The 26,560-nt window shown below is 38.2% G+C and overlaps 1 protein-coding gene across 1 annotated transcript; it reads right to left on the bottom strand.

Annotated features, from left to right (window-relative positions):
• Positions 1-4,978: 4,978 nt before the first annotated feature.
• On the bottom strand, positions 4,979-6,564 carry LOC121996443 (1-aminocyclopropane-1-carboxylate oxidase-like). The gene is made up of 4 exons (XM_042550426.1): positions 6,336-6,564; positions 5,981-6,231; positions 5,735-5,882; positions 4,979-5,635 (listed from the first exon to the last, which is right to left on the bottom strand). Exons 1-4 carry the CDS (start codon positions 6,435-6,437, stop codon positions 5,189-5,191), a joined length of 948 nt encoding a protein of 315 aa, XP_042406360.1. The 5' UTR covers positions 6,438-6,564; the 3' UTR covers positions 4,979-5,188.
• Positions 6,565-26,560: the final 19,996 nt, after the last annotated feature.

Raw genomic sequence — 26,560 nt, 5'->3', positions numbered from 1 at the left:
TCAAAGTTTTTATCGAAAGTTTTTGACTCTTACGAACTCTAGACTAAAAAATATTGAAGATCATGTTAATGAGAAGCTATTTGAGATTACAATAAATAGTGAATGGGCATCTTATGGTTTTATTTGTTAAGTAATATTTTATTTTTAGTTTAAAAAAAATAGTCTGGATAGACTATATTCGTTCACCATTGATTAGAACTTGTTGACATAATAGTCGAGAGGTGGTCCAGAATAATCAACAGTTGCAATGATAGCTAATTTTTACCAACTTGAATGAGTATGGCAAAGGCTACATCGTGTTATAAAGAGTAGAGATGAAAGAATAATTTGATGATTTTATTAGTGCAACTCATGGGGTTTATTTTTACAAGTTGTCCAAATAATAAAAAAAAAATTAAATATGACAAACAATTATAATAATTATATTAATAGCGATAAATATGATAAACTTTGAAATATTATCATTTGTTATTAATTTGTGTTGATCTGATTATGATGTCAATTAATGTAAATCTTGATTGATTGAAATCAATTTGAGATTGTTTTCCTTGATTGTTATTCTTAGTATCATTACCCCCAACAAACTCAACCGGAGTACCTAGACATTAAGTTTGATTGCCAACTTATTAAAATAATGTCTAGATAATAGCTTGATAAATATATTTTTAATTTAATCGTCTGTAAAGATGTAAGAAACTGAAAGTTATCGAGTTGTCACATGTTCATTGATAAAACGAAAATCAATTTTCATATGCTTAGTACAAGCATGAAAAGCTAGATTTACGGCAAGGTATGTAACACCCACGAATTTTTATAAGTACATGAGTATTATTTTCATTAGAGCATGGAAATAAATAGAAAGAATAAGAGAAAAAGATAACTAAGAAACAAAATAAAAATAAATGGTAATAGGTGGAGGCCAAGGATTGAACCTTGAACCTCCCACAAATAATGGAGGAAGACTAATGATATAATCACCACTAGGATAATGAGTAACATATGGATAGGAAGGAATAAAAATGGTAGTTAAAGGAGAGAAGAAAAATAAAGCAAAGAGCAAGAGAAAACTAAATTTCCTACCTCTTCTTCCTCTTGGTTAAGAGAAGGAACAAGAAGAAGGAAAGTTGCCTTCCTCACCTTTCCCTCTTCTCATTTTCGTGAGAATCAAGAGAAGAGACATGGGAGAGTTAAGAGAGGGAATTAATGAAGGCATAAATTCTCCTCATGGTGAATAAATGGAAAATGAGAAAGGAAATCTCTCATTTTCTCCTTCTTCCTCCTCCTTCCTCCTTTTCCTTTCTCCACCGAGACCAAGGACTCCCCCATCTCCTTGATCCAAACACTAAGCTCAGTTCCTCTTTAAGAAAAGTAAATCTAGAGAGGACACCTACAAGACCTATCCTTTTCAAGCAAGAAAAACAAGAAGAGGTACAAGAAGAAGAAGCTATCTCCTTCCTTGGCTCCTAGGATATTTTTCTCCTTAAGAAAAACCACAAGAGAAAGGATGTAAGTTCCCCTCACCTGTGGTACAATAGCTAAATGATTGTCATGTAAATATATTGCTTAAAAACCTATGTTTGTTTCAAGAGGGTTTCGGCCAAAGCAAAAAGAAAGGTTTAAAGAACTTTGAAAAAAAAACCAACTAGGTATGTTCATGATGGTTGTTATGATATGTATCTTATGGTAAGGGGACTAAACTAATATTTTCATGCTAGAATGTTTGGTTAGAACATAAGTTTATGAACTTAGATTTTTGGCCAAGCAAGAACAAAAGAACTAGGAGAGCTTTAAACCTAAATCAAGCATGCTCTCTTGTCCTTATGATATGTACCTTAGGGTAAAAGGTGTTATTAATGCTTTCTTTCCACTTGTATGTTGATTTGAACTTGATTTTCATCTTCATGAACATCCGGCCATGATAGAGTTGAGGGCCTAGAAGGGCTTAAAACCCAAACCTAAGCATGCTATGATTCTCATAAGACAAGATATGAAGCTAATATGTTATGTCATGATCTTATGTTAAGTTGAACTATATTTTTATGCATATGATGATTCGGCCATGTTGAGGCTTGAGCCCTAGAAAAGTTTAAATCAAGTCTAAGATACTCATGACCTTCTTGATGAAAAGATATGAAATAAATTGATGTTCTTATGTTGCTTGTTGCATAGAAACTTGAATTCTTGCTCTATAACTCTCGGCCACACTTGCTTTTAAGACCTAGGATGCTTAAATTCTAAACTAAGTGGTCCATGTTATTCCTTGTAATGAATACTAAGAAAGTTCTTATGGTCTTCATGTCTTATGCCACTAGAAACCTAATCCCCATGCTTAACAAGGTTCGGCCACATTAGGCTAAAGGGCTTGAGAAGCTTGAAACTTGGACTAAGAGTACTTATGGTGCTTCTCATGATATGTACTGAGATATTGGTATGAAGTTCAACCTTTTCATGTTACTTGTAACCTAGAAACAGTTTGCTAGGGTTTCGGCCATGTTAGGGTTAAAGGCTTAGAGAACTTGGAACCAAAATCAAACATGCTCAAGTTGTTCTTATGAAATATGATGTGGCCAATGTTAGGATTTTTCATGCTTGTATGTTGCTTATAATCCAAAAATGAGGCTTAATGGGTTTCGACTATGATATGAAAAAGAACCTAGAAAGCTTGGAACCTATACCAAACATGCTTAAGATGTTCCTTATGTTCTAAGAAATGTTAAATGTTTAGGGTTCACATGCTCTTTTGTTGCTTGCTAACCTAAGCCATCTCTACATGTTTCGGCCACCACTTGTTACTAAGGTTAGAGACCTAATTATGTTCTTTCCATGAACTTCACATGCAATGCTTTATGATATGATAAGAGTATGACATGCTGTGATGTTTATTTGTTATGTTAGGTCCTATTCATGATATGCTATGAGCTTAATTTCATGATATGCTGTGTGCTCAATTTCATGATATGCTATGTGCTTAACTTCATGATATGCTGTGTGCTCAAATTCATGATATGCTATGTGCTTAAACTCATGATATGCTATGTGCTCAAATTCATGATATGCTATGTGCCTAAACTCATGATATGCTATGTCCTCAAATTCATGATATGTTGTGTGCTCAAATTCATGATAGGTTGTGTGCTTAATTATGCATGTGATCATGATATGCTGTGTGCTCAAGTTCATGATATGCTGTGTGCTCAAATATAAATGCTTTAAGCTATGCCTAAAGAGTTGCTTCCCTATAAGTGGGATCAAGAGCACTCTTCATGACATGAATATGACATGAGTGATATGGACTATGTAGATATGACATGCTATTTTACTTTTAAGACTTGTACCAAGGGTGGACTCCATAAGCGCCCCGGGGCCGATGGACTAAGAAACGGGTCTCGTTAGGGATGGGCTCCTAAGTGCCCCTAGGTCGATGGACTAAGAAACGGGCCTAGTATATGTATGTCTTGTAGGGTTCAAGACTTGCTACCTTGGACCTACTAGGACGTGCGCATTTATGTACGTGGTACAAGCCGGGATCCCCTCTTATGTTGAGATTATGTTTAAGTATGTATGTTAATAGTTTTCAAAAGACATGTTGCATATGTTTTCATGAGGCATGTTTAAGAATACAACTTGCATATACCTTATGATTATGTCATGATATTTATGATAATGTTATGATATGTCAAGGTGCATTTGATGATCATGTTATGCTATGCCATGATACCTTATGTTTATGCCATGATGTTTATGATGATGCTTATGACATGTATGATGATTATGTTATGATTATGTCATGATATGCTACATGATATGAAGAAATTATATACATGTGATATGACTTGTGTTTTAATATGCTATACGGTTTTTGTGAGTAGGAAAGGAACTTACTGAGCCATGAGTGCTCACAGCATACTCTCTTGTACTACAGATAAGAGCAAGGGATGGATAAACTAAGGGAGCAGTAGGAGGGGCTAGAAGGACATGTGTGGCAGTGATCTGGCTAAGGATAAAGAAAATACCTGCTTCCACTAAATAAGAATTATGTCTAGTTTTATGTCATTTACTTTATAACTTCATGACATTTTACTTTGTGTTGAGTATCATGACTCGAAAACAATATTAAGTATGTTATGTGGTTTATATGATTAGATGATTAGTCATGGTGAATTTTAAAGTCATGAAAAGGTTATAAAATGTTACGAATAAGACTTCCGCTGTAATAAGTAAGTAAGTATGGTAAAATAACCCCCGTGGCCTTAGCAAGAGGGGCGGGGCATTACAAGGTATGCCACATATTGTCACACAAGAGTTTGGGTTTAGTAGTTGTAGAAAGATGTAATTCTGAAAAAAAGATATTATAGTCAAATAATTTTGGATGTCACATTAGCTATAACATTGTATTCAGCTTCAGTGCTTGAACGAGCGACTGTAAATTGGCTCTTTGAAAGCCAAAAAATTACAATTCGTGTAAGAAATATGATATATCTACTAATAGAACGTCTATCTTCAGGAACTCTGTCTCAATCTGTATCACTATAGGTATTCAACTCTAGCTAGTTAGAAATGATGATATAAAAGAAGACTATATAAAATTGTTCATTTAATATAGCGAAGATTTCTTTTAAAACCTTCCTCATGGTGCTCAGTTGGAAAATGCATAGTTTGATAGGCATGATTAATTACAAAAGCAATATCAGGTCATGTGATAGTGTCATATTGTATGACACTAATAATACTTGGGAAGATATAGGGGTCAGCCATTAATGGAGAGTATTAAGGTTCAATAAAACCTCCTTAAAGATTGATGTGGAGATATGGCATGTACTATTCATTTTAGCTCGTTGAAAAAGTCTAATAATATATTTCTTCTAAAAGAGAAGACGGCCTTCAAATTGTATAAGAACTCATGCCAAGGATAAAAGTGAGTGTAGCCGAGATTCATGATCCACTCATGATTAGGAAAATGGAGTAAACAAGTGCATGCTAAAACATATTAGTTAGGGCTAGAGTATATATTACCAGCTCTATTATTTATTTCAAACTTTCTCAAAGTATTGTTACATGCAGCTTGTCAAAATTAAAGGAACAAACAATGACAGTCCAAAGAATGGAAAAAAAAAAGGAAAAAACATAAACCCGGTAACAATTATAATTAATCATATAATTAACCATTGTATAGTTAATTAGCTCCTAGTTAATTAATTGCTTTGACCGCTTCAAATCTTGGTTCTTTGGGCATGTACTTCTGCTTCACGTACACGTCCATGTAGTCCCCGAAGAGAAACTCAGGGTAGGCGCCAGTGGTCTCGTCGACGGCGGAGGCCGAAGCCGGACAAATGACGGCCTTCACTGAAGGGTTGTAGAAGGAGGCGACGGAGCGGCGGTTGCCATTGCCGGTGGCGAGCACGCGGTGCCACACGCTCTTGTACCGCCCATTGCTGACCACCTCGATCTGGTCCCCGGTGTTAATGACGATGGCATTGGCCAACGGCTGCACGTCCACCCACTCGCCGTCCTTGAGGATCTGCAAGCCTCCGACACGGTCATCTTGGAAGAGGAGGATGACGCCGCCAGCGTCGGTGTGGGGGCGGAGGCCCAGCTCCACAAGGTCCAACCGCGGGCAGGGCGGGTAGTGGCTCACCTTAATTCAATGACGCAACATCAGAATTAAAATTAATTGTTTTATTTATAATTACAGTCTCTCCTAGCTCTGTCAAATGTCGATCAATATAATTCTCACCTTGGTGCCGAAGAACGGCTCGTGCTCGCCGTTTCCGGTGAACTTGTTCTTGAAGGTGCCCTTCTCCAGCCCCAAGTTCTCTTCCATGATTTCCATCAATTTCTCGGCTAACTTTTTCACCTCCGCTCTGTACTCCCTCATCGTCTCCCTAATGATCAATTGATCCATCGAATCAATCAATTTAGGTAACATATATAATAATTGTCATGAAAATTTCATGGTGGTGTGATATAATTAATTAATTACTTGAATTGGGGAGGGTGGGATGGCCATTGGTTGTCGTCTTGGAGAACAAAGACGTCCTCCCAGTCCACATCGTCCAACTTCTTCTTGTTGTTGTTTACATCTCCAACGACCTCTTCTTCTTCCCGAACGAGTTGATCGAGGAGCTGCACCGGCCTGGACACCTTGAAGGCCTCGGCTCTGTGCCTGTAGCACTCCGTGCACACCTTCTTAACGCGTTCAAGCAGCTCCACCGGAATCCCATGGTTCACCAGCTGCAAAAACATTAATTTTAGTAACATTAAGTAATTCCCAAATTGACTGATCTAATTAAAACAGTAGCAATCTAATTAATTAACAGAGTCATAAAACAACATACCTGGAAGAATCCCCACTGTTGGCATCCACTGTCGATCTGAGCCAGAGTCTGGGCCCTCTCCTTGCCTTCCAGCTTGGAGAAGTCGATTACTGGAATAGCCATGGAGAGAGAGAGAGAGAGACAGAGAGTACTGGTCGGCTTTTAATTTGCTCGGCTAGCTAGTTGCAATACAACTGCTGCTGCTGGAGTAGTACTGCTCGATCAGTGTGAGGAATTCACGACGAGCGAGGGGGCGTTATATAGAGCAGGATCAACGATGGTTCAGTACGCGAGGAAGAAACCGAGAAGCTACTGAAGGAGCTAGCCGTCCAACGGACTGAGCAATAGTTTGGTTCAAGTTGTTTTTCTCATGTTTAATTTGTAAGAAACATGTGAGGAAAACAGCAGCCTTCCTTTCCTTGTCCTCTTCTTTAGCACTGGTTTTCTGGTACCCAGATTGTAGCAATTACTCAAGGAATTATTCCATGAGATGGAAAGATATGCATCATTATAGGAGGAATATGATGATGATGATGATGATGTAGAATGTCTGAATAATTCATAATTAATGGCAATGATTGAGTGGTGATTTTGAATTTGTTATATATGCTCGACCTTACCTTCAAGTTTTTATTGAGTTCAACTAATTATATCGTTTGAATTAGTTTATTTTCTTTATATTTATTTGTGAGAATCATATATGATTTAGGGGCAGCAACTATTTTTCATGGTCCTAACAAAAATGAATCATATATAATTTTCATTTCCCAAATGATAAAAAACGAAAAGTAAAAAAAAAAACATTTTAATATTCTTGAACTAGATTTGATTAGTCAAACCGATGACTTTTCAAAATTTTGACACATTTATCATTAGTTACATGTTGATGATTAACCACATATTTGTGTAATTAATTGTCGCTATCTATTAGTGATAAGATAGCGATACCATATATCATACTCTTGTCCTTTACTTTTTTTATTTCTTCTTCACTAGAAATAATTCTCTCTGTTTTTAATCTTTCTTCCTAGATACTTCCTAACGATTATATTGTTTGGTCGGTCGGTCAGTCGGTCCATTTTGTACCATATTAGAGCTGTCAAATAGATCTGACCTCGTACCCAACTCAACACGCACATTAATTTCCCTTGGACAAATTTGTATTAATCTGACAATGTGCTATTAATTCAGATGTCATGCGTCCGTCAAATGACTTAGACCACAACTCGATTGAGCTGCTTAGATGTCAAGCATGACACGAAGAGCTAGCTTCACCTTCTCGACACCAGAAGTAGCCATCATCATCTCTTATTCTTGTTCTCATAATTCATCTTATGATAAATCAACATTGCAAGTGAGACAGAAGTAGCCATGCATGTTGAGAGCATCTTAAGAGGAGCTTGGCCACAATAATTTTTATATATTAGTCAGAATGAATTATTATAGAAAATAAATATGGGCATAATCAAAAGAGCCGCATAATTATTTTAGATGAATATTTAAATATTAATGAAACATGCACTAAATTAATATATTTTAATTAGTTATAATTTATATTAGTCATGTTTTTAATGAAATTGCATGGCTAATTAAAATACTTTTATTTAAATAGATGGGCAAACACTAAGCTTGAACTATTAGCGTATAATTCAATTCAACCCAACACATTATTATCTTCTTGTCATGCCCAACTTAACATTAGGCATCTAGGCTTTAGACGACCAATCTTTTCCTATTGCTACCTCCATATGGCGTAGGAAAAATATTTATATGTTTCAAATGTTAATTATATTCAAACACAATAAAAAAAAATTACTATGTAATATTTCTATTGAAATATTAGCTACTCGAATTTGACTTAAACAAATCGGACGTATAATAGATGAGCAATTATTAGATATTCATCCTCATTCCTAGTAAAGACCTTACTCAATTTTGATTCAATCACTTTCTATTTCTAAAGGTCTATAAAATTCTACAAAATGACTGCAATGTGTAATGTTAGATGCATTAGACTAAAACTCTAATTCCATCTATAGTGACATGCATGTTGAATTCAAAGGGAAAATTATAAAGCTTCTTATCTTTTTCTTTAATGATTCTAACATTTTGATGCCGGATATAATTGTGATTATTTTGCAATCTGACGAGAAGAGGAAAGATTGAGGAAAAAATAAGAAGAGGAACCTCGAAGAATGAAATTTTTTATTAAAATTTAAGGTTAATCCCTCAACATCTAAACATGACACTTATATAGACCATAATTTAAAACTCAAATAAGAAAAAAATACAATTAACAAATCTTAATTCCAATTTTATAAATAAAGGAAATAAATTTTTGCCCAAAATTAAAATAATTATCTTAACTCAAATTAAGAAGCGGATCAAGACAAATCCTCTCTAAAAAATATCATAAATATAAAAATTACTCTAAATACTCAAAAAAATAAAAATTATCAAAAATAGCAAAAGGGCCTTGAAAAGGGCTTAAACAACAGAATTTGGGACTGAAAATTTGACAGTTACAGTTTCACTAATAACAAGCATAGATTTTTGAATTCTACACGTATTACGACAGACAGAGCCTGATTCCGAGTCATGGGTCAAAAGTTATGCCCGTTTGAAGTTTGAAAGTTCCTATTGGGCTTCAACATGGGTTGGGACTGCATCAGTCTCCCCGACTTGAAAAGAACTCACCCTCGAGTTCAGATTAATTTCATTAGCAATCGTCAAATAAGGAGTTAGGTGTTTCATATTAAAGACATCAGAAGTCTTCAGATGACTAGAAAGGCGCTACCTGTAGGCAGTATCGTTAATCTTCTGCAGTATCTCGCATAGTCCGATTTTTCGATCCTTTAGCTTATTATATTCTCCAATAGGGAAACGATCATAAGTCAATACAGCTCAGACAAAATCTTCAATCTCAAAAGGTACCTATCGACGATGATGATCGATCTGAGTCTTATACTTAGTATTGCTTTCTATAATTGTAAGTTCCACTTGCTCATGAATACCTCGAAGATACTTTGTCATCTCATCTGTTTTAGGACTAATTCGCCTACACGTGGAACAATAGCTAATCTAGAACTCCTGATGGATTTCATCCATAGACAATCTCAAAAGGACTCAATCCCGTGGTCCTATTTTTTGATCTGTTGTAGGCAAACTCTGCTTGAGATAACGCCAAGTCTCACTGCTTTGGTTTAGTTCTTGAAAGGCATCTCAGAAGATTGCCCTAACTCCGATTCGCCACCTTCGATTTATCCATCTATCTAAGGATGGTAAGTACTGCTAAAGTTTAATTGTATTCCCAATTTCCCCTATAAGCTCTTCTAGAAGTGACAAATGAATTTGGTATCTCTATCTGAAGTCATGGACTGAGAAACACCATGTAAATGCACAATCTCCTTAAAGTAAAGATGGGCAATCCGTGCAGCATCCATAATCTTCCTACAAGCTACGAAATGCGCCGTCTTTGATAATCTGTCAACGACAACAAGAACTAAGTTTGAGGCTCATTAGGAATAGGGTAACCCCAATACGAAATCTATGCTGACATTGAGCCAAGGATCTTTAGGAATGGGTAGGGGAGTGTACAAGTCTGCATTTGTTAGAACCCCCTTAGACCACTAGCATACAAACATCAATCAACAAAGTGAGCAACATCACTAGTCAACTTAGGCCAATAGAAATTGGCAGAGATGAGGGGTAACGTCGTATCACGTCTAAAGTGCCCCTCATTATGAAGCTCGCTCATAATCTGCTACTTGGAGAGTAGTCTGGAATACACAACTGCAACCCACGAAATAGATAATTATTATGTAAAATAAAATCATGTCGGTAACCATCATGTACCTCCTGGAATATCCTTCCAAATGATGAGTCTATTGGTGCAATTTGCACTAACAGTCTTGTTGGATCGAGAAGCGCTAGAGGGGGGGGTGAATAGCGCTCGCGGCTATTTCGTATGATTCGTAAAACACTCGAGTAATTAAAACGCAGCGGAATAAAAAGGCAAACACACAAACACAGAGGAATTTACTTCGTTCGGAGCCTAAGGCGACTCCTACTCGAAGGCCCACGATCCTTGATCGCTTCCGGTGGGCAACAACTATAAGTTCGTTAAAAGTACAATAAAATATTTATAATTGTAAGCACCAAAGTAAACTATACCGACAATAACAGAATCGAAACTGATGCTCCAGGTCGTCGGTATGTCACAACAACACCTCAGAATGATCTTGTTAGTAGCACATTGAAGAGAGGAAGCCTGGAAGTTGTTGTATTGAAGTGCTGGTCGAAACCCCCTTATAAAGGGTGTTCAAGGAGCCTTGAAGGCTGTTCAAGGCGCCTCCATGCTGCCTAGTCTTCCGCGTGGATCAGATCTGAACTGGTCGAACTTCATCCCTTGGAGGCGCCTTATACCCTGCTCAAGGCGCCTTCCAAGGCGCCTTATACTCCCTCCAAGGCGTCTTCGATGAACTTTCGCAGCCAGCTCAGCTTTTGCACCCGAGGCGCCTCCAAGCTCCATGGAGGTGCCTCGGACACTGTTCATCCGAGGCTTTAGGTTGCTCCTTTACACCTGCAAGATACGTTAGTCCCAAACAATATCTTGCAACACAAAGTTAGCACAATAAACATGATAAATGAAGTATAGACAGTCTCCGGACTGTCCGAGTCTAACTTCGGGTTTCCGACTGGAAACCCTAGGTCGACCCGACGCCTACTGTTCCCTCTATGGGGAACGCGTCCTCACCTACTCCACTCAGGAGATTTACCTGTTGCCAGTCGATCCTCCAGATCGACTGGACTTTTGCTCAGCACTCGATGCTTCCGGACTTTCTGCTGGACATCCGCTTCCCCGGCTAGTCCAGTCTTTCACCTGGTTCGCGACACCAGGACTTTCCACCTAGGGTTACCACCCCCTAGGACTTTTGCCTGAAGCCATCGACCTGCCAAGACTTTCCGCATAGGGTTACCACCCCCTATGACCTAGGGTCACCACCCCCTAGGGTTTTCCCTTTGCCTAACCGCAGCTAGGACTTTTCTCCACCTAGGGTTACCACCCCCTAGGACCTAGGGTTACCATCCCCTAGGGTTTTCACCTGCCTAACCGCAGTTAGGACTTTCCTGCAACACTCATTCAACATGTTAGATGACAGAGAATCTTAACTTTGAATCCCTTTGCCATTATCAAAACTTAGGTTTGATCGTCGGATGCTTCCTGCACCAACAATCTCCCCCTTTTTGATTATGGCAACAAAAAATTCAAAGTTAAGAAAATAATGCCATTAAAAGATAAGCATGAAAATACAAGCATAATGATAGTTAAGTGCAGAGCTAAATTAAGTGCAGAGCTCCCCCTTAATATAAAGACTCCCCCTTAATAAAAGCTCACTTTTTAAAATTTGAATTTCTTTCAATTTTCTTTAATTCTTTGAATTCTTTAATTCTTTAATTCTTTGAATTTTCTTCTACTCTCCCCCTTTGTCATATATCAAAAATCAGTTGAAAGCAAGTTTTAAGATTTTAAGAAAACAATCTTTTTGAGAGAAGGTAGAAGAAGGCTAATATATGGATGATTTCGAATGATGCCTTTAGCCACTTTTGAGACTTGATTGTTTTTAGAAAGACATACCTAACTAAAGTTAGAAAAACTTAGCTAGATTTTTTTTTTTTTTTAATTTTGGAGCCAAATTGTTTGTAAAGAAATTTGAAGTCTCAATTTACTTAGCAAAAGTCTTTTGAAAGTCATGAGTTAAATTTTGCAAGTAAAGAAATATGTTTTTTAACCCTTTTAACTTAGAAAAGTATTTTAGCATTTAGAGTTAAAAATTTATAAGGTGGCTAAGTTTGAGAAGGTTTGAAGGTTGCTATATGAGTCACTTTAGCTAAGCCTTTTGCAAACAATGAATTTTGAGAATGTAGGTTCAGTTTAAAAGGTCCTTAGCGTTAAAACTTAATTTTAAAAAGATAGGAGTAAGAATTTGTTTTTTTTTTCTTTCTTTTTTTTTTTTTTTTTTTGGACAAAGAGGGAGTGACTAAATGTTTAATTTAGGTTATTTATTTTAGTTGGTTTTTAAGTCCAAGCATGAGGTTAAATAGATTTTAAGTTATCCAGATTGTTTTGTTCAGGTATCAGAGCCCTAAAGTATGAGCATGCTCAAGCTTCAAATCTCCATTTCCTTCAGGGCTAATTCCATATTCTTGTAAGTCTTGTAAATTTAGGGGAGCAAGATTTTCAAGTATTTTTCAAAGGATTTTGAAATTAGTTTTCCAAAGATTTTTCAAAGATTTTTGAATAGGCTTTTCAAGTATTTTTCAAAGGATTTTGAAACTAGTTTTTCAAGTATTTTTCAAAAGATTTTGAAACTAGTTTTTCAAGTATTTTTCAAAAGATTTTGAATAAGTTTTTCAATTATTTTTCAAAGAATTTTGAAACTAGTTTTTCAAATATTTTTCAAAGGATTTTGAAACTAGTTTCTAAGTATTTTTCAAAGGATTTTTTAAATAAGTTTTTCAAGTATTTTTCAAAGGATTTTGAAACTAGTTTTTCAAATATTTTTCAAAGGATTTTGAAACTAGTTTTTCAAGTATTTTTCAAAAGATTTTGAATAAGTTTTTCAAGTATTTTTCAAAGGATTTTGAAACTAGTTTTTTAAATATTTTTCAAAGGATTTTGAAACTAGTTTTTTGAAAAGATTTTGAAATAATTTTGAAATTTAGTTTTGTAAAGATTTTGAAATAATTTTGAAATTAATTTTTGAAAAGATTTTGAAATTAATTTTGAAATTAAGTTTTGAAATAATTTTGAAATTAATTTTTGAAATTAATTTTTGAAAAGATTTTGAAATTGAGTTTTAAAAGATTTTGAAATAATTTTGAAATTTAGTTTTGTAAAGATTTTGAAATAATTTTGAAATTAGTTTTGAAAAGATTTTGAAATTAAGTTTTGAAATGATTTTGAAATTAATTTTTGAAATGATTTTGAAATTAAGTTTAAAATGATTTTGAAATAAAGTTTTAAAAGATTTTTAAAATAATTTTTCATATTGATTAATTGATTATAGAATTATAGTTATGAGTTTAATTTGAATTTTAAATTCCTTAGTCATCTCACCCGATCTAAGTTTTCAATCAGGTAATCCTATAATTTTTGTGAGATGAATTGAGGTTCAATTTAAGGGTTTGGTTTAACTTTGTGTTAGATTTAGATTTAGTTTTGGGTTCAACAAGTAAGCATTGTTTGGATAAACTTCTGGGTTATGGTGAGTCACAAGGAACTCATTAAAGTAACCATGCCTTCGAGGTTTTTCAAATAGTCCTACCCACTGAACTTAATACTAAACCTTGGTCTAACTAGTTAGGATCCATTTAAGGGTAGCTTCGGTCAGTTCCACTTGGCCGAATGCACCAGGTCGAAGCCATATCTTCCTAGACATGCGATGCCCAAGCTTCCCTAACGTACTATCATCCAAAAACTTTACCAGTACCGTGGGTCAAGTTAAACCTCGCCCTATTTATCTAACCTTAATTACCCTGTCGGGTAGTCTACTCTTGTTTACCCATTTCGGGTAGATTAAGTTTGGTTACCCAGTCGGGTAGTTTAGTTAGGGGTGCCAGCTATTCTGGATCCTCCTTCTATATTTTTAATTGATTTAAATTAAATTTTTGATTTTGAATATTTAATTTCGAATTTAATTTGAATATTAATTTGAATTATGTTCTTAATATTGTTTTTCTTTTTGCTCCCCTTGGATCATAGCCTCGATAAGGTCTATCATGGTAATAGACTTGATCCTTGGAGACCCAATATTGATTAAGTTCAACTTGATTGACCAAGTTGGACTTAGGTATCCATGCTTGGACTACCTTTATATTATTTCTATTAACTAATGATAAATACGATTTGTATTTCGTTTTGGTCTTAAATCCAAGTCCGGCTTTGTTGTAAACGGCTCGCTGTTTTCCAAGAATCAGATCCAGATTCTTGGAACCCAAGGTGAACCGTTCCAATGTGTTCTTGAGTTCTTTAATTTGAACTTTCAGATTGAAATTTTCTTCCTCAAGTTGTTGGACTTGAGTTGAACTTCCAATTTGAACTGACTCAGTTAAAGAACTTGAGTCAGTCGCTTCCTTAAGGGTTGTTACCTCCTTTTGGAGCGACTTAACCCGGACGTTGGATTTAGCCAATTTTTTAAGCAAGTATGGAATTAAATTTTGCGAGTCATCTAAGTTAATACTAGACATTAAAGCACTTACTGTGGGTTTTGGTCCTTCGGAAACGGATGCGGATCCGTGGCTTCGCTCGGACTCGGTGTCTGATTCGCTCTCGGTCTCTGAATCGGACTTGAACTCGGACTCGGTGTCGATAATGTTCGCTAGTACTGGTAGAGCGAGAAGGCTCGGTTGCTCTTCAACGTCGGACCCGGATTCATCTGAAGACTCGGACCATATCGCCTTCAACATCTTTTCCTCTGTCTTACTTGTACCTGCAACCATCGTAATACCTTCCTCGGCCGAAGTAGTATTTTTCTGCTCATCTAATTCAAATAAATCATTTATTAAATTATGCTTACTTACTTGAGCGTCGGAAGTACCTTCGTGTAGCTCAATCAATTTTTTCCACAACTCTTTTGCACTTGCGAAGGGGCCGATGCGGTTCAGTTCTTCATCGGTTAGGCCGCATTGTAGCATGCAGGTCGCTTTGGCATCGGCTTCAACTTTTCTCATTGTGCTAGAATCCCAGTTGATGCATGAGATAAGTTTTCCGGTGACGTCACGTGGAAGTTCGAGTCCGGTCTGGATGATGATCCACATCTCGACTTGCGTCTTGAGGTGGTATTCCATCCGGTTCTTCCAATATCCAAAGTTCTCGCCAGAAAAGAGCGGCGGTCGGACGGTGCAGAATCCTTCTTGGAATACCATTTTAAAAGAACCTTGCACACAAAAAATAGCAAAAAATATGTACCAGGACTTGATCCTGGATTAGCAGTGTGGTATGGAAGGATAGAAATAGAAGTTCACAAGTTTTGGGAAAAAAAATAAAATATTATTAAAAAAAATATTTTAAAAAATATTATTTCAAATTTTGCCAAATTCAATATTTTATCAATACTAATAAACTGTGAAAGGATGAAAATGAATTTTTCGAAAATAATTTTGGACTGAAAAAACGAAAGGCGTAAGGTTTTATTTTTACCCTATAAAGACGAAAAAGCCACAAAAGAAATGCTTGAATGGTGGTTTCACCTATTCGAAGCGACCCCGCTCTGATACCAATGGTTGGATCGAGAAGCGCTAGAGGGGGGGGAGGGGTGAATAGCGCTCGCGGCTATTTCGTATGATTCGTAAAACACTCGAGTAATTAAAACGCAGCGGAATAAAAAGGCAAACACACAAACACAGAGGAATTTACTTCGTTCGGAGCCTAAGGCGACTCCTACTCGAAGGCCCGCGATCCTTGATCGCTTCCGGTGGGCAACAACTATAAGTTCGTTAAAAGTACAATAAAAGATTTACAATTGTAAGCACCAAAGTAAACTATACCGACAATAACAGAATCGAAACTGATGCTCCAGGTCGTCGGTATGTCGCAACAGCACCTCAGAATGATCTTGTTAGTAGCACGTTGAAGAGAGGAAGCCTGGAAGTTGTTGTATTGAAGTTCTGGTCGAAACCCCCTTATAAAGGGTGTTCAAGGCGCCTTGCAGTCTGTTCAAGGCGCCTTGTCGAACTTCATCCCTTGGAGGCGCCTTATACCCTGCTCAAGGCGCCTTCCAAGGCGCCTTATACTCCCTTCAAGGCGCCTTCGATGAACTTTCGCAGCCAGCTCAGCTTTTGCACCCGAGGCGCCTCCAAGCTCCATGGAGGCGCCTCGGACACTGTTCATCCGAGGCTTTAGGTTGCTCCTTTGCACCTGCAAGATACGTTAGTCCCAAACAATATCCTGCAACACAAAGTTAGCACAATAAACATGATAAACGAAGTATAGGTCTGACCGTAAGTCGACTGGATTTCCGGACCGAAACCCTAGGTCGACCCGACGCCTCTTGTTCCTCTACGAGGAAGCGTCCTCACCTACTCCACTCGGGAGATTTACCTGATGCCAGTCCGATCCTCTAGTTTTGCTCAGCACTCGATGCTTCCGGACTTTCTGCTGGACATCCGCTCCCCCGGCTAGTCCAGTCTTTCACCTGGTTCGCGACACCAGGACTTTCCACCTAGGGTTACCACCCCCTAGGACTTTTGCCTGAAGCCATCGACCTGCCAAGACTTTCCGCATAGGGTTACCACCCCCTATGACCTAGGGTTACCACCCCCTAGGGTTTTCCCTTTGCCTAACCGCAGCTAGGACTTTTCTCCACCTAGGGTTACCACCCCCTAGGACCTAGGGTTACCATCCCCTAGGGTTTTCACCTGCCTAACTGCAGTTAAGACTTTCCTGAAACACTCATTCAACATGTTAGATGACAGAGAATCTTAACTTTGAATCCCTTTGCCATTATCAAAACTTAGGTTTGATCGTCGGATGCTTCCTGCACCAACAGGTCTAACTCAGATTTTGATGAATGACAAAGTAAATTAAGTTAGGTATTGTTGTCATCTAACCACTTTACTAAGTGTGCAGGAGTTAACCAGATAGGTCGATGGGATGACTAGATATCTGGTGAGAAGTCCAGATAGGTCGACAAGCCGACCAGATATCTGGCGGGAAGTCCAGCTAGGTCAACGAGCTAACCGGATAGCTAGCGTGAAGCCCAACTAGGTCAACGGGCCGACCAGATAGTTGGTGCAAAGTCCAGATAGGTCGACGGGCCAACTAGATATTTGGCAGAAAGTCCAGTTGGGTCTACGGACCGGGCAACTGAAAGTAAAGGTAAGTCATTAGAGGAAAGTGACTTGTTAGGGTCGATTTATAGCTAGAAGGGGGGCGAATAGCTCATCGCGCTTCGTTGTCTTGCTTCGTGATGATGATATGCAGCGGAATGAACCACGAAACACACTTATAATGCTAACAAGTAGATTTACTTGGTATCCACCTCAAGATGAGGTGACTAATCCAAGGATCCACACACACACGATGCTCTCCACTAAGAAAAATACTCCTTCTCGGTAACTACCAAAGGTGGAGAAACCTCGTACAAGACTTACACAACATACAACACAACGCAAGAAGAAAATAACAAGTACACAAAGGAAAAACCACTTCTTGCTTGACCTAGTTGTAGTTGATCTCCTCTTGAACCTTGGAAGTGCAACAACAGTTGTCTCCAAGAGCTTCCAAGAACTGGCGGTGAGTGTCGAAGAAAATCGAATGAGCTAGAGAAGAAGAGTTACGAAGACGAAGGCTCACCACAGCTTTATATTTTGCGCTTCTAGGGCTCCCAATCGATTGGGCTTACTCCCAATCAATTGCCACATTAGATCAGCGCGATCCCAGCCGTCGAAAACCTGCATCCTGCTCAACAGTCATATCCCAATCGATCGACTGATCAATTGGGGAGGCTTGAATCGATCAGATGATCAATTCAAAGTGCCTCTGTGCTCTCTGGAATAAGACTTGAATCGATCGACAGATCGATTCAAGCATCCTCACGATCACGCAAGAAAACCAACTCCAATCGATCAGTCGATCGATTGGCATTGCCCAATCGATCGGCTGATCGATTGGGTTGCTCTCTGTGCTGGCTACAATTACTCCCAATCGATCGACCGATCGATTGGGCTGCTACTTGTCATAGCACTCTCCCAATCGATCGGCTAATCGATTGGGCTTAGGTCAATCGATCAGCTGATCGATTGTCCCGACCTTGACTTACCTATACTCAAGTCCAAGGTTCCCAAACCCAACATCTGGTCAACCATGACCTGTTGGGACTCCTTCTGCCTAGCATCTGGTCAACTTTAACCTACTAAAACTTCTTCACCAAGTGTCTAGTCAACCCTTTGACCCACTTGGACTTTTCTCCTCGTGCCAAGGTCTGGTCAACCTTGACCTACTTAGACTGACCGTCTTATGCCAAGTGTATGTTGGTGCAAGGTGCACCAGAATCAAACCTGAGTTTTGATGTTGTCAAAGGTTCAAGTTAAGTCTTGTTATGATCTGATATTTGGCTAAGTGTGCAAGCTATTTACTCAATCAAGAAAGCCATAGTCATGGCCAGACAGTAAAATCCAAACAGGTCTAGAGGACCTAACGTTTGGCAGGTAGGTTGAGGTAAATAACTGGATGAGCGACAGTGAGGTCGGGTTCCTGAAGGGAACAACCTAAGATCGCTGATCCAACTGAAGAAACCGGGAAGATTTTCAAGTTGAGATCAAGACAGTCCTAACTGTTATACTCATGCATATTACTATTATAACTGTGCTAACTTTGTTTTGCAGGAATATTCTTGTTATATCAAACTAACTTTGTGTTGCAGAATCATATGACCCCTTGGACTTCAAATGGTCATAACTTTTGATTCAGAACTCAGAATTAGGCTCTGTCAGTGGTCACGCGACCAGCACTCAGAAACCTTCAATTTACAAATGGTTCAGTCGACTGAACAGGAGGTTCAGTCTACCGATCAAGGCATTTTATCAGTCGACTGAAAAAAGGTTCAGTCGACCGAACAGGCAAAAATGGCAAAGCAGATCAGGATCGCAAATATGGCATCACAGCATGATCGATCGACCGAAAATGAGGTTCGGTCGATGAAACCAATAAAAGAATTAATGGAGCATTAAGTGTGAATCTCGGCGAGAAGGGAAATTCACCGTTCGGTCGACCAAACAAGGTTATCGGTCGACCGAACCATTAAAGATCAGTTAATGCAAAAGATCGAGCCAACGTCAGACTCCAGCCAGGAAGGAAGGGAGTGGGCTCGGTCGATCGAACAGAGGGATAGGTCGACCGAACAACAATGGCACTTATAAAAGGAGCTCGAGGTCTGAGGCTCAACAACTCTTCTCTGATCGACTCAAGTTCTGTTCTGCAAGCAAACTGTGCTACAAGCCTTCATCAGCACAGCAAGCCACACTATCCGGAAGTGCCGACCAAAGCTTCAACTGCATTTACTTGTCAGTATATTTTTATATAAGCTTGCATTGTAATTCACTTAAGCAAGATAGTAGGGTTGTTACTATCTTGCACATTTGTACGATCTACTTCTTTCTGAGGATCTCGGAAAGAAGAGTTATAGTGATTTGCCCATCAATGCGATCAAGGATCACGGACCTTCGAGTAGGAGTCGAGCTAGGCTCCGAATGAAGTAAACGAACTTGTCCCTTTATATTTTCCGTTGCTTACTCGAATTGTTTTGAAATACGAAAAGAAAAGTTTTTAAAAGAGTATGATATTCATGTAACACCCACGAATTTTTAAAAGTACATGAGTATTATTTTCATTAGAGCATGGAAATAAATAGAAAGAATAAGAGAAAAAGTGGACTAAGAAACGGACCTCGTTAGGGATGGGCTCCTAAGTGCCCCTAGGTCGATGGACTAAGAAACGGGCCTAGTATATGTATGCCTTGTAGGGTTCAAGACTTGCTACCTTGGACCTACTAGGACGCGCACATTTATGTACGTGGTACAAGCCGGGATCCCCTCTTATGTTGAGATTATGTTTAAGTATGTATGTTAATAGTTTTCAAAAGACATGTTGCATATGTTTTCATGATGCATGTTTAAGAATACACCTTGCATATACCTTATGATTATGCCATGATATTTATAATAACGTTATGATATGTCAAGGTGCATTTGATGATCATGTTATGCTATGCCATGATACCTTATGTTTATGCCATGATGTTTATGATGATGCTTATGACATGTATGATGATTATGTTGTGATTATGCCATGATATGCTACATGATATGAAGAAATTATCTACATGTGATATGACTTGTGTTTTAATATGCTATACGGTTTTTGTGAGTAGGAAAGGAACTTACTGAGCCATGAGTGCTCACAGCTTACTTTCTTGTACTACAGATAAGGGCAAGGGATGGATGAACTAGGGGAGCAGCAGGAGGGGCTAGAAGGACATGTGTGGCAGTGATCTGGCTAAGGATAAAGAAAATACCTGCTTCAACTAAATAAGAATTATGCTTAGTTTTATGTCATTTACTTTATAACTTCATGACATTTTACTTTGTGTTGAGTATCATGACTCGAAAACAATATTAAGTATGCTATGTGGTTTATGTGATTAGATGATTAGTCATGGTGAATTTTAAAGTCATGAAAAGGTTATAAAATGTTACGAATAAGACTTCCGTTGTAATAAGTAAGTAAGTATGGTAAAGTAACCCCCGTGGCCTTAGCAGGAGGGGCGGGGCGTTACAATTTACCCCCCCCCCCCCTCTATCGTACTCATCCGATCTATCAGTGTATAGTTCTCCATGACCCACTTGGACTTCCACTAGATGTCCGGTTAACCTTAATCCATCTGGATTTCCTCGTGCCAAGTATTCGGTCAATCATTTGACCTACCTAGGCTTCCCAACACTAGGTGTCTGGTCAACCTTGACCCACCTGGATCTCCACGTGCCTGGCTTCACTCACCAGGTCTTTCCTTCTGCCTAGCTTCACTCACCAGGACTTTCCATCTACCTAGTTTCACTCACCAGGACTTTCCTTCTACCTGGCTTCACTCACCAGGACTTTCACCTAGCTTCACTCACTAGGGGTTTCACCTGGCTTCTCTCACCAAGATTTTCCCACTGCCCGACTTCACTCACCGGGACTTTCACCTACCTACACTAGGTCTTTCACCTGACTTCACTCACAAGGATTTCCCAACTACCTAGCTTCACTCACTAGGTCTTTCACCTAGCTTCACTCACCAGGATTTTCCCTTGCCTAACCTCCAGTTAGGACTTTTCCAGTCAAGTATCCAGTCAACCCTTTGACCTACTTGACTCTTCTTTAGATCTAACTAGTCAGTGCTTGACCAGAGGAGAATTGTATCAATAATCTTCCCAATCGGATGATTGCATCTGCAATCTCCATGTATTGTCAAAAATCGAAACTCAAATATCAAGACTCAAGCTTAGTCAACTAGGTCAACGTTGACCTATGGATATTGCACCAACATGACTAAGGAGGGTGTGTCCTGGTTAAGGGGATAATAGGTGTCGATTCAGGTTAGGATCATTTCGGATCCCTAATCTAAAACCTTGACTAGCTCCTGGTCCTAGAAGGACATGAACTAACTACTACTGCTCATTATTATTGTGCTAACCCTTATCTTGTAGGTCATTATTTGGTTTATTGTACTAATATTATTTTGCAGGACAAAGAAGTAAATTTGCCTTCGAATGAACAGTATTTGAAGGCGCCTTCCATGGCTATTGAAGGCGCCTTCCATGGCTATGGAAGGCGCCTTCCGTAGGATGAAATTTGGACAAAGACGCGGATAGAGGTCGGACTGTTCAGGATCGACTTTCTCAAGTTAGAGGCACCTTCAATCGGTATGGAAGGCGCCCTCAATGCCCTATATAAGGCAGTCTCGAGGAAGCTTCAAAAAATAACACATATACAAGCTACTACGCATCCATTTGAAGTTCCGACTGCTCTGGGCTCCTGCTATAACTCTGCTACGAAGCTGCTGCACCTGACAATTGCTCCGAGGACTTTTGATGGCGGCCGACAGATCGACATCAACATATGAATAAGCTGCTTCATTTCAAAGTGTTGGTAACAATTTTTGTACTTAAATTCTGCAGACAGGAAGTGCAGTCTGTTACACTTTTTCGATTTTCTTTGTACTTGATTCTCTCGTCCGGAGGTACCGGAAGAGGTTTTCAGTGAATTACCCATCGATAGGTTCATGGGACCTGGGTCTTGGAGTAGGATTCGCCGAAGACTCCGAACTAAGTAAAACCACCTGTGTTTCCTATTTGTGCAGTTAGCACTAATGGTTTAACTCAGGTTTTGATGAATGAGAAAGTAAGTTAAGTTATGTTCATTGTGATCTAACAATCTGACTGAGTGTGCAAGAGAAATTTAGCTAGGTCAATGGGTCGATCGGATAGCTGGTACGAAGTCCAGCTAGGTCGATGGGTTGACCGGATAGCTGGCATGAAGTCCAATTAGGTCGACGGGCCGATCGGATAGTTAGCACGAAGTCCAGCTAGGTCGATGGGTCGACTGGATAACTGGCACGAAGTCTATCTGGGTCGACAGGTTGACCGGATAGCTGACATCAAATCCAGACTAGTCGACGGGCTGACCGGATGTCTGGAAAAAGGTAAGTAAAGGTAAGTCACTGGAGGAAAGTGACTCTATGAGGGTGTGTCCTAGTTGAAGGATAGTAGGTGTTGGTCCAATTTAGGTCCATTTAGGATCTATAAACTGTGACTTTGACTAATTCCTGATCCTGGGAGGACAGGAACTAATTACTACTATTCATATTTATGCTAACACTTGTCTTGCAGATTATTTTGACTAACACATGTTTACAGGGTAAAAAAGAAACATTGCCTTCGGGTGAACAGTACCCGAAGGCGCCTTCCATGGTTATGGAAGGCTCCTTGGTATTGTTCATAGAAGGCACCCTCCGCAAGATGATTTTTGGAATCGGTCATAGATAAGTGTTTGTTCACTCTGGATAGGATTTGCCTTATTGGAGGCGCCTTCCATGCTTATGGGAGGCGCCCTCCAATCCCTTTATGAGGCAGTCTCAAGTAGGCACTTACACATCAACTGCATACGAGCTACTGCGCACACATTTGAGCCTCCGACTAATCCCAGTTCCTGCTGCGACTCTACTGCGAAGCTACTGAGCCCAACGACTACTCCGAGGAGTTCCAATCATGCCCGGTAGATAGACATCAACACAAAGTGCTGTCATTTCTATTATTGAAGTGTTGGTAAAATTTCTCTTTGTACTTAATTACTATAAAAGGACAAGTGCAGGGTGTTGCATTTGGCCTAATTTTTCTTGTACTCAATTCTCTCTTCGGGGGATACCCAAAGAGGTTTTTAGTGGATTGTCCATCGATAGGTCTGTGGGACCTGGGCCTTGGAGTAGGAGTCGCTGAAAGCTCCGAACCAAGTAAAAATCGCTTGTATTCTTCTCGTATTTTCTTATCTTCGAACTTCTTACTTTCCGCTGTGTACTCATGTTTTGAAACCTGAAAAGAAGAGGTTTTGAAAATCACATGATTCACCCCCCCCCCCCTCTCACGTGCGTTACGATCCAACAAGTGATATCAGAGTAGGTACCGCTCTAAATTGGTGCAACCACCAATCAGGCAAAGGGGGTGTTTTTTTATTCTTTTTCTTCTTTCGATTTTGTAATTTTTGTAAAGAATCCAAATTGGTACAATTACCCCTTTGGAAATATTTTTTGCAAACTAACCTGAATTGGTGCAACACCAATTCAGTCTAATATTTTTCACCTCTCTCCCACACTACTAATCCAAGACTAAATCTTGGGACCCGTTTATCTCTTCTCTCGTGTCCAGGATTCATGGCCCAGAATGAAGGATACAACAACGTCCGTCCTCCCCTATTTAATGGAGACGACTTCCCATACTGGAAAAAGTGAATGAAGGTCTATCTGAAGACAAACTTTGATTAGTGGTTTAGCATCACCAGAGGTTACAAGGCTCCTGTTGACAACTCCGAAAATCTGATGGACCCTGAACAGTGGAATCCAGAGATGAAGAAGAAAGCCCAGACAGACTTCAAAACCCTCAACACACTACGATGCGGGCTAACGAAGGAGAGCTAAACCGAGTGGGCCCACACGAAAATGCGAAAGAACTTGGGACAAGCTCATCGAACTGCACTAAGGAACCAGTGATGCTAAGGTAACTAAAAGAGATTTTTATTAAATAAGTTATTTAATATAAAAATGCAGGAAGGAGAATCGGCAAGTCAACTCCACGCGAGGATTAAAGACATCCTCAACGGGCTTCACACCATCAGCCGCCAAATGGAGAACTGCGACCTAATAAGGTATGCTTTAAACACATTTCCTTGGAATGAATTGTGGGCATCCATCGTGGATGCCTACAAAATTTTGAAGAATCTTTCAAAATTAAAGTTAGATGAACTATTTTGTGAACTTGAGCTACATGAACAAACTAACGCTAGAACCAAGAAAAGTGTTGCTCTTTTTGCAAGTTCATCCAAGGAAAAGTCAAGAACCAAGCCTGAATCTAAAGGTGAATCTAACCAAGACTCGGAAGACAAAGAACACTTGGTAAGAATAATGTTCACCAGGAGAAAGAAGAACTTCGGCAAAAATGACCTACAGAAGATCAACTCCACTACCGAACCAAAGAATGTGACATGTTTCGAATGCAACAAGAAGGGTCACTACAAGAACGAGTGCCCAAAGATGAAGAACGACAAAACCAAGAGAACCAAAAAGAAGACACCCAAAGCAACGTGGGATGAATCGTCTTCAAAGGAATCGAAAGCGGAAGATCAAAAGCACCGAAGCTATCTCGCGTTGATGGCCCACAAATCAGAATCGGAGGACGAATCGGAAGACTGGTCCAAACCTGAATCGAGCCACGAGTCCATACTCATTTCCGAAGGTTCCAATGGCGTATGCTTTAATTTAAGCAAAAAGCTTTTTAAAGTCATTTCAGGCTTAAATAGAAAATTAACTGAACAAGAAAATCAAAATAAGATGCTTCTTGAGGAAAACCAACACCTCAAGGAACAAATTGAAAAATCTAATCCAAATCAAGTCGTTAAACTTGAGGAGGAAAACTCAACACTAAAATTTAAAATTAACAAACTTAAAGTGTTGTTAGAAAATTTCACAATAAGATCTAAAAATTTGGATCTAATATTAAATAATCAAAAAGTAGTATACAACAAATCTGGGCTTGGATACAAGTCCAGCTCAACAAATAAATCATTTATGTCACTTATAACTTAAAACAAAATACAAACTAAAGCTTGGGTTCTAAAAGTGTGTTTAACCATGCAAGTATGAATTAACTAATACTATATACCAAAAGATAAAATATATTATGTAAAATCAAATAACCCAAATCAAAATTCAAAACATAAAATTAAATCAACTAAACCAAAGTCAACCCATAGAAATAATTACAAGACCAACTCAAACTCAAATTATAATCAAGTCTACTATAATTACAAAAGTAACTGACATAAACCCAAAACCAAACTTAAAAATTTTGATCAATAATTCAGGGGGAGGCTCCAAATTAGTTGGCACCTCCAAAAATAACCTGCCTGGTAGAGTAATTAGGATTAGAGTAAAAAGGAACAAAGTTTAACTTGACCTGTCGTACTGGTAAAGTTTTGGATGGTAGTAGGTTAGGGAAGCTCAGTCTATGCATGTCTAGGAAAATATGGCTTCGACCTAGTACATTTGGCTAAGTGGAACTAACTGAAGCTACCCCTTATAAATCCTAACTAGTTAGACTAAGGTTTTGTACTAAGTTTAGTGCATAGAACTATTTGGAAAACCTCGAATGCATGGTTACTCTAATGATGTCCAGGTGACTCACCATAGCACAGAAGTTTATTCAAAAAATGTCTGTTTGTTGAGCCCAAAGATAAATCTGAATCAAACATAAAGTTAAACTAAATCCTGAAATTGAACTTAACTCATTTCACAAAAATTATAGGATTCCTTGATTGAAAACATAGATCGGATGAGATAACTAAGAAATTAAAATTAAAATTAATTTAATTTAATTTAATTTAATTAATTAAATTAAATTAATTAAATTAAATTAAATTAAATTAAATTAAATTAAATTAAATTAAATTTAATTAAATTAAATTAAATTAAATAACTTAAATTAAAATTAAATTAAATTAAACTTAAAATTAAAAATTCAATTAAAATTAAATCAACTTAAAAAATTAAATAAAAAATTAATTTTGACTTAACAAAATTAACTTAAAAAACTTAATTTAAAAATTAACTTAAAAATTTTTTAATTAACAAAATTAACTTAAAATTTTGACTTAACAAAATTAATTTAAAAACTTGACTTAAAAAAAATTAACTTAAAAACTTGACTTAAAGGAAAATTAACTTAAAAATTTAACTTAAAAAATTAACTTAAAAAAATAACTTAAAAACTTAACTTAAAATTTTAACTTATCAAAATCTTTATCTCAAAATTAAAAATTAACCTAACTCAAAAAAAAAAAAAAAAAAAAAGAGTCGAAGGCGCCTTCAGAGAGCGCCTTCGGAAGACGCCTCCGACATCGATAGAAGGCACCCTCAGGGGAGGCGGGAAAAATCCCG

This window comes from Zingiber officinale, chromosome 6A (genome assembly GCF_018446385.1).
Source record: "Zingiber officinale cultivar Zhangliang chromosome 6A, Zo_v1.1, whole genome shotgun sequence".
NCBI lineage: Eukaryota > Viridiplantae > Streptophyta > Magnoliopsida > Zingiberales > Zingiberaceae > Zingiber > Zingiber officinale.
Note: the sequence above shows the minus strand (reverse complement) of the source record. Positions and strands in the feature narration are given on the sequence as shown.

Bases quoted from the DNA above. Each gene is read 5' to 3' on its own strand.
- LOC121996443 (XM_042550426.1), bottom strand. From the start codon at position 6,437: ATGGCTATTCCAGTAATCGACTTCTCCAAGCTGGAAGGCAAGGAGAGG. The intron at 6,232-6,335 runs GTATGTTGTTTT...ATGTTTTTGCAG, and splicing joins AACAGTGGGGATTCTTCCAG to CTGGTGAACCATGGGATTCC. The intron at 5,636-5,734 runs GTGAGAATTATA...CATTGAATTAAG, and splicing joins AGCCGTTCTTCGGCACCAAG to GTGAGCCACTACCCGCCCTG.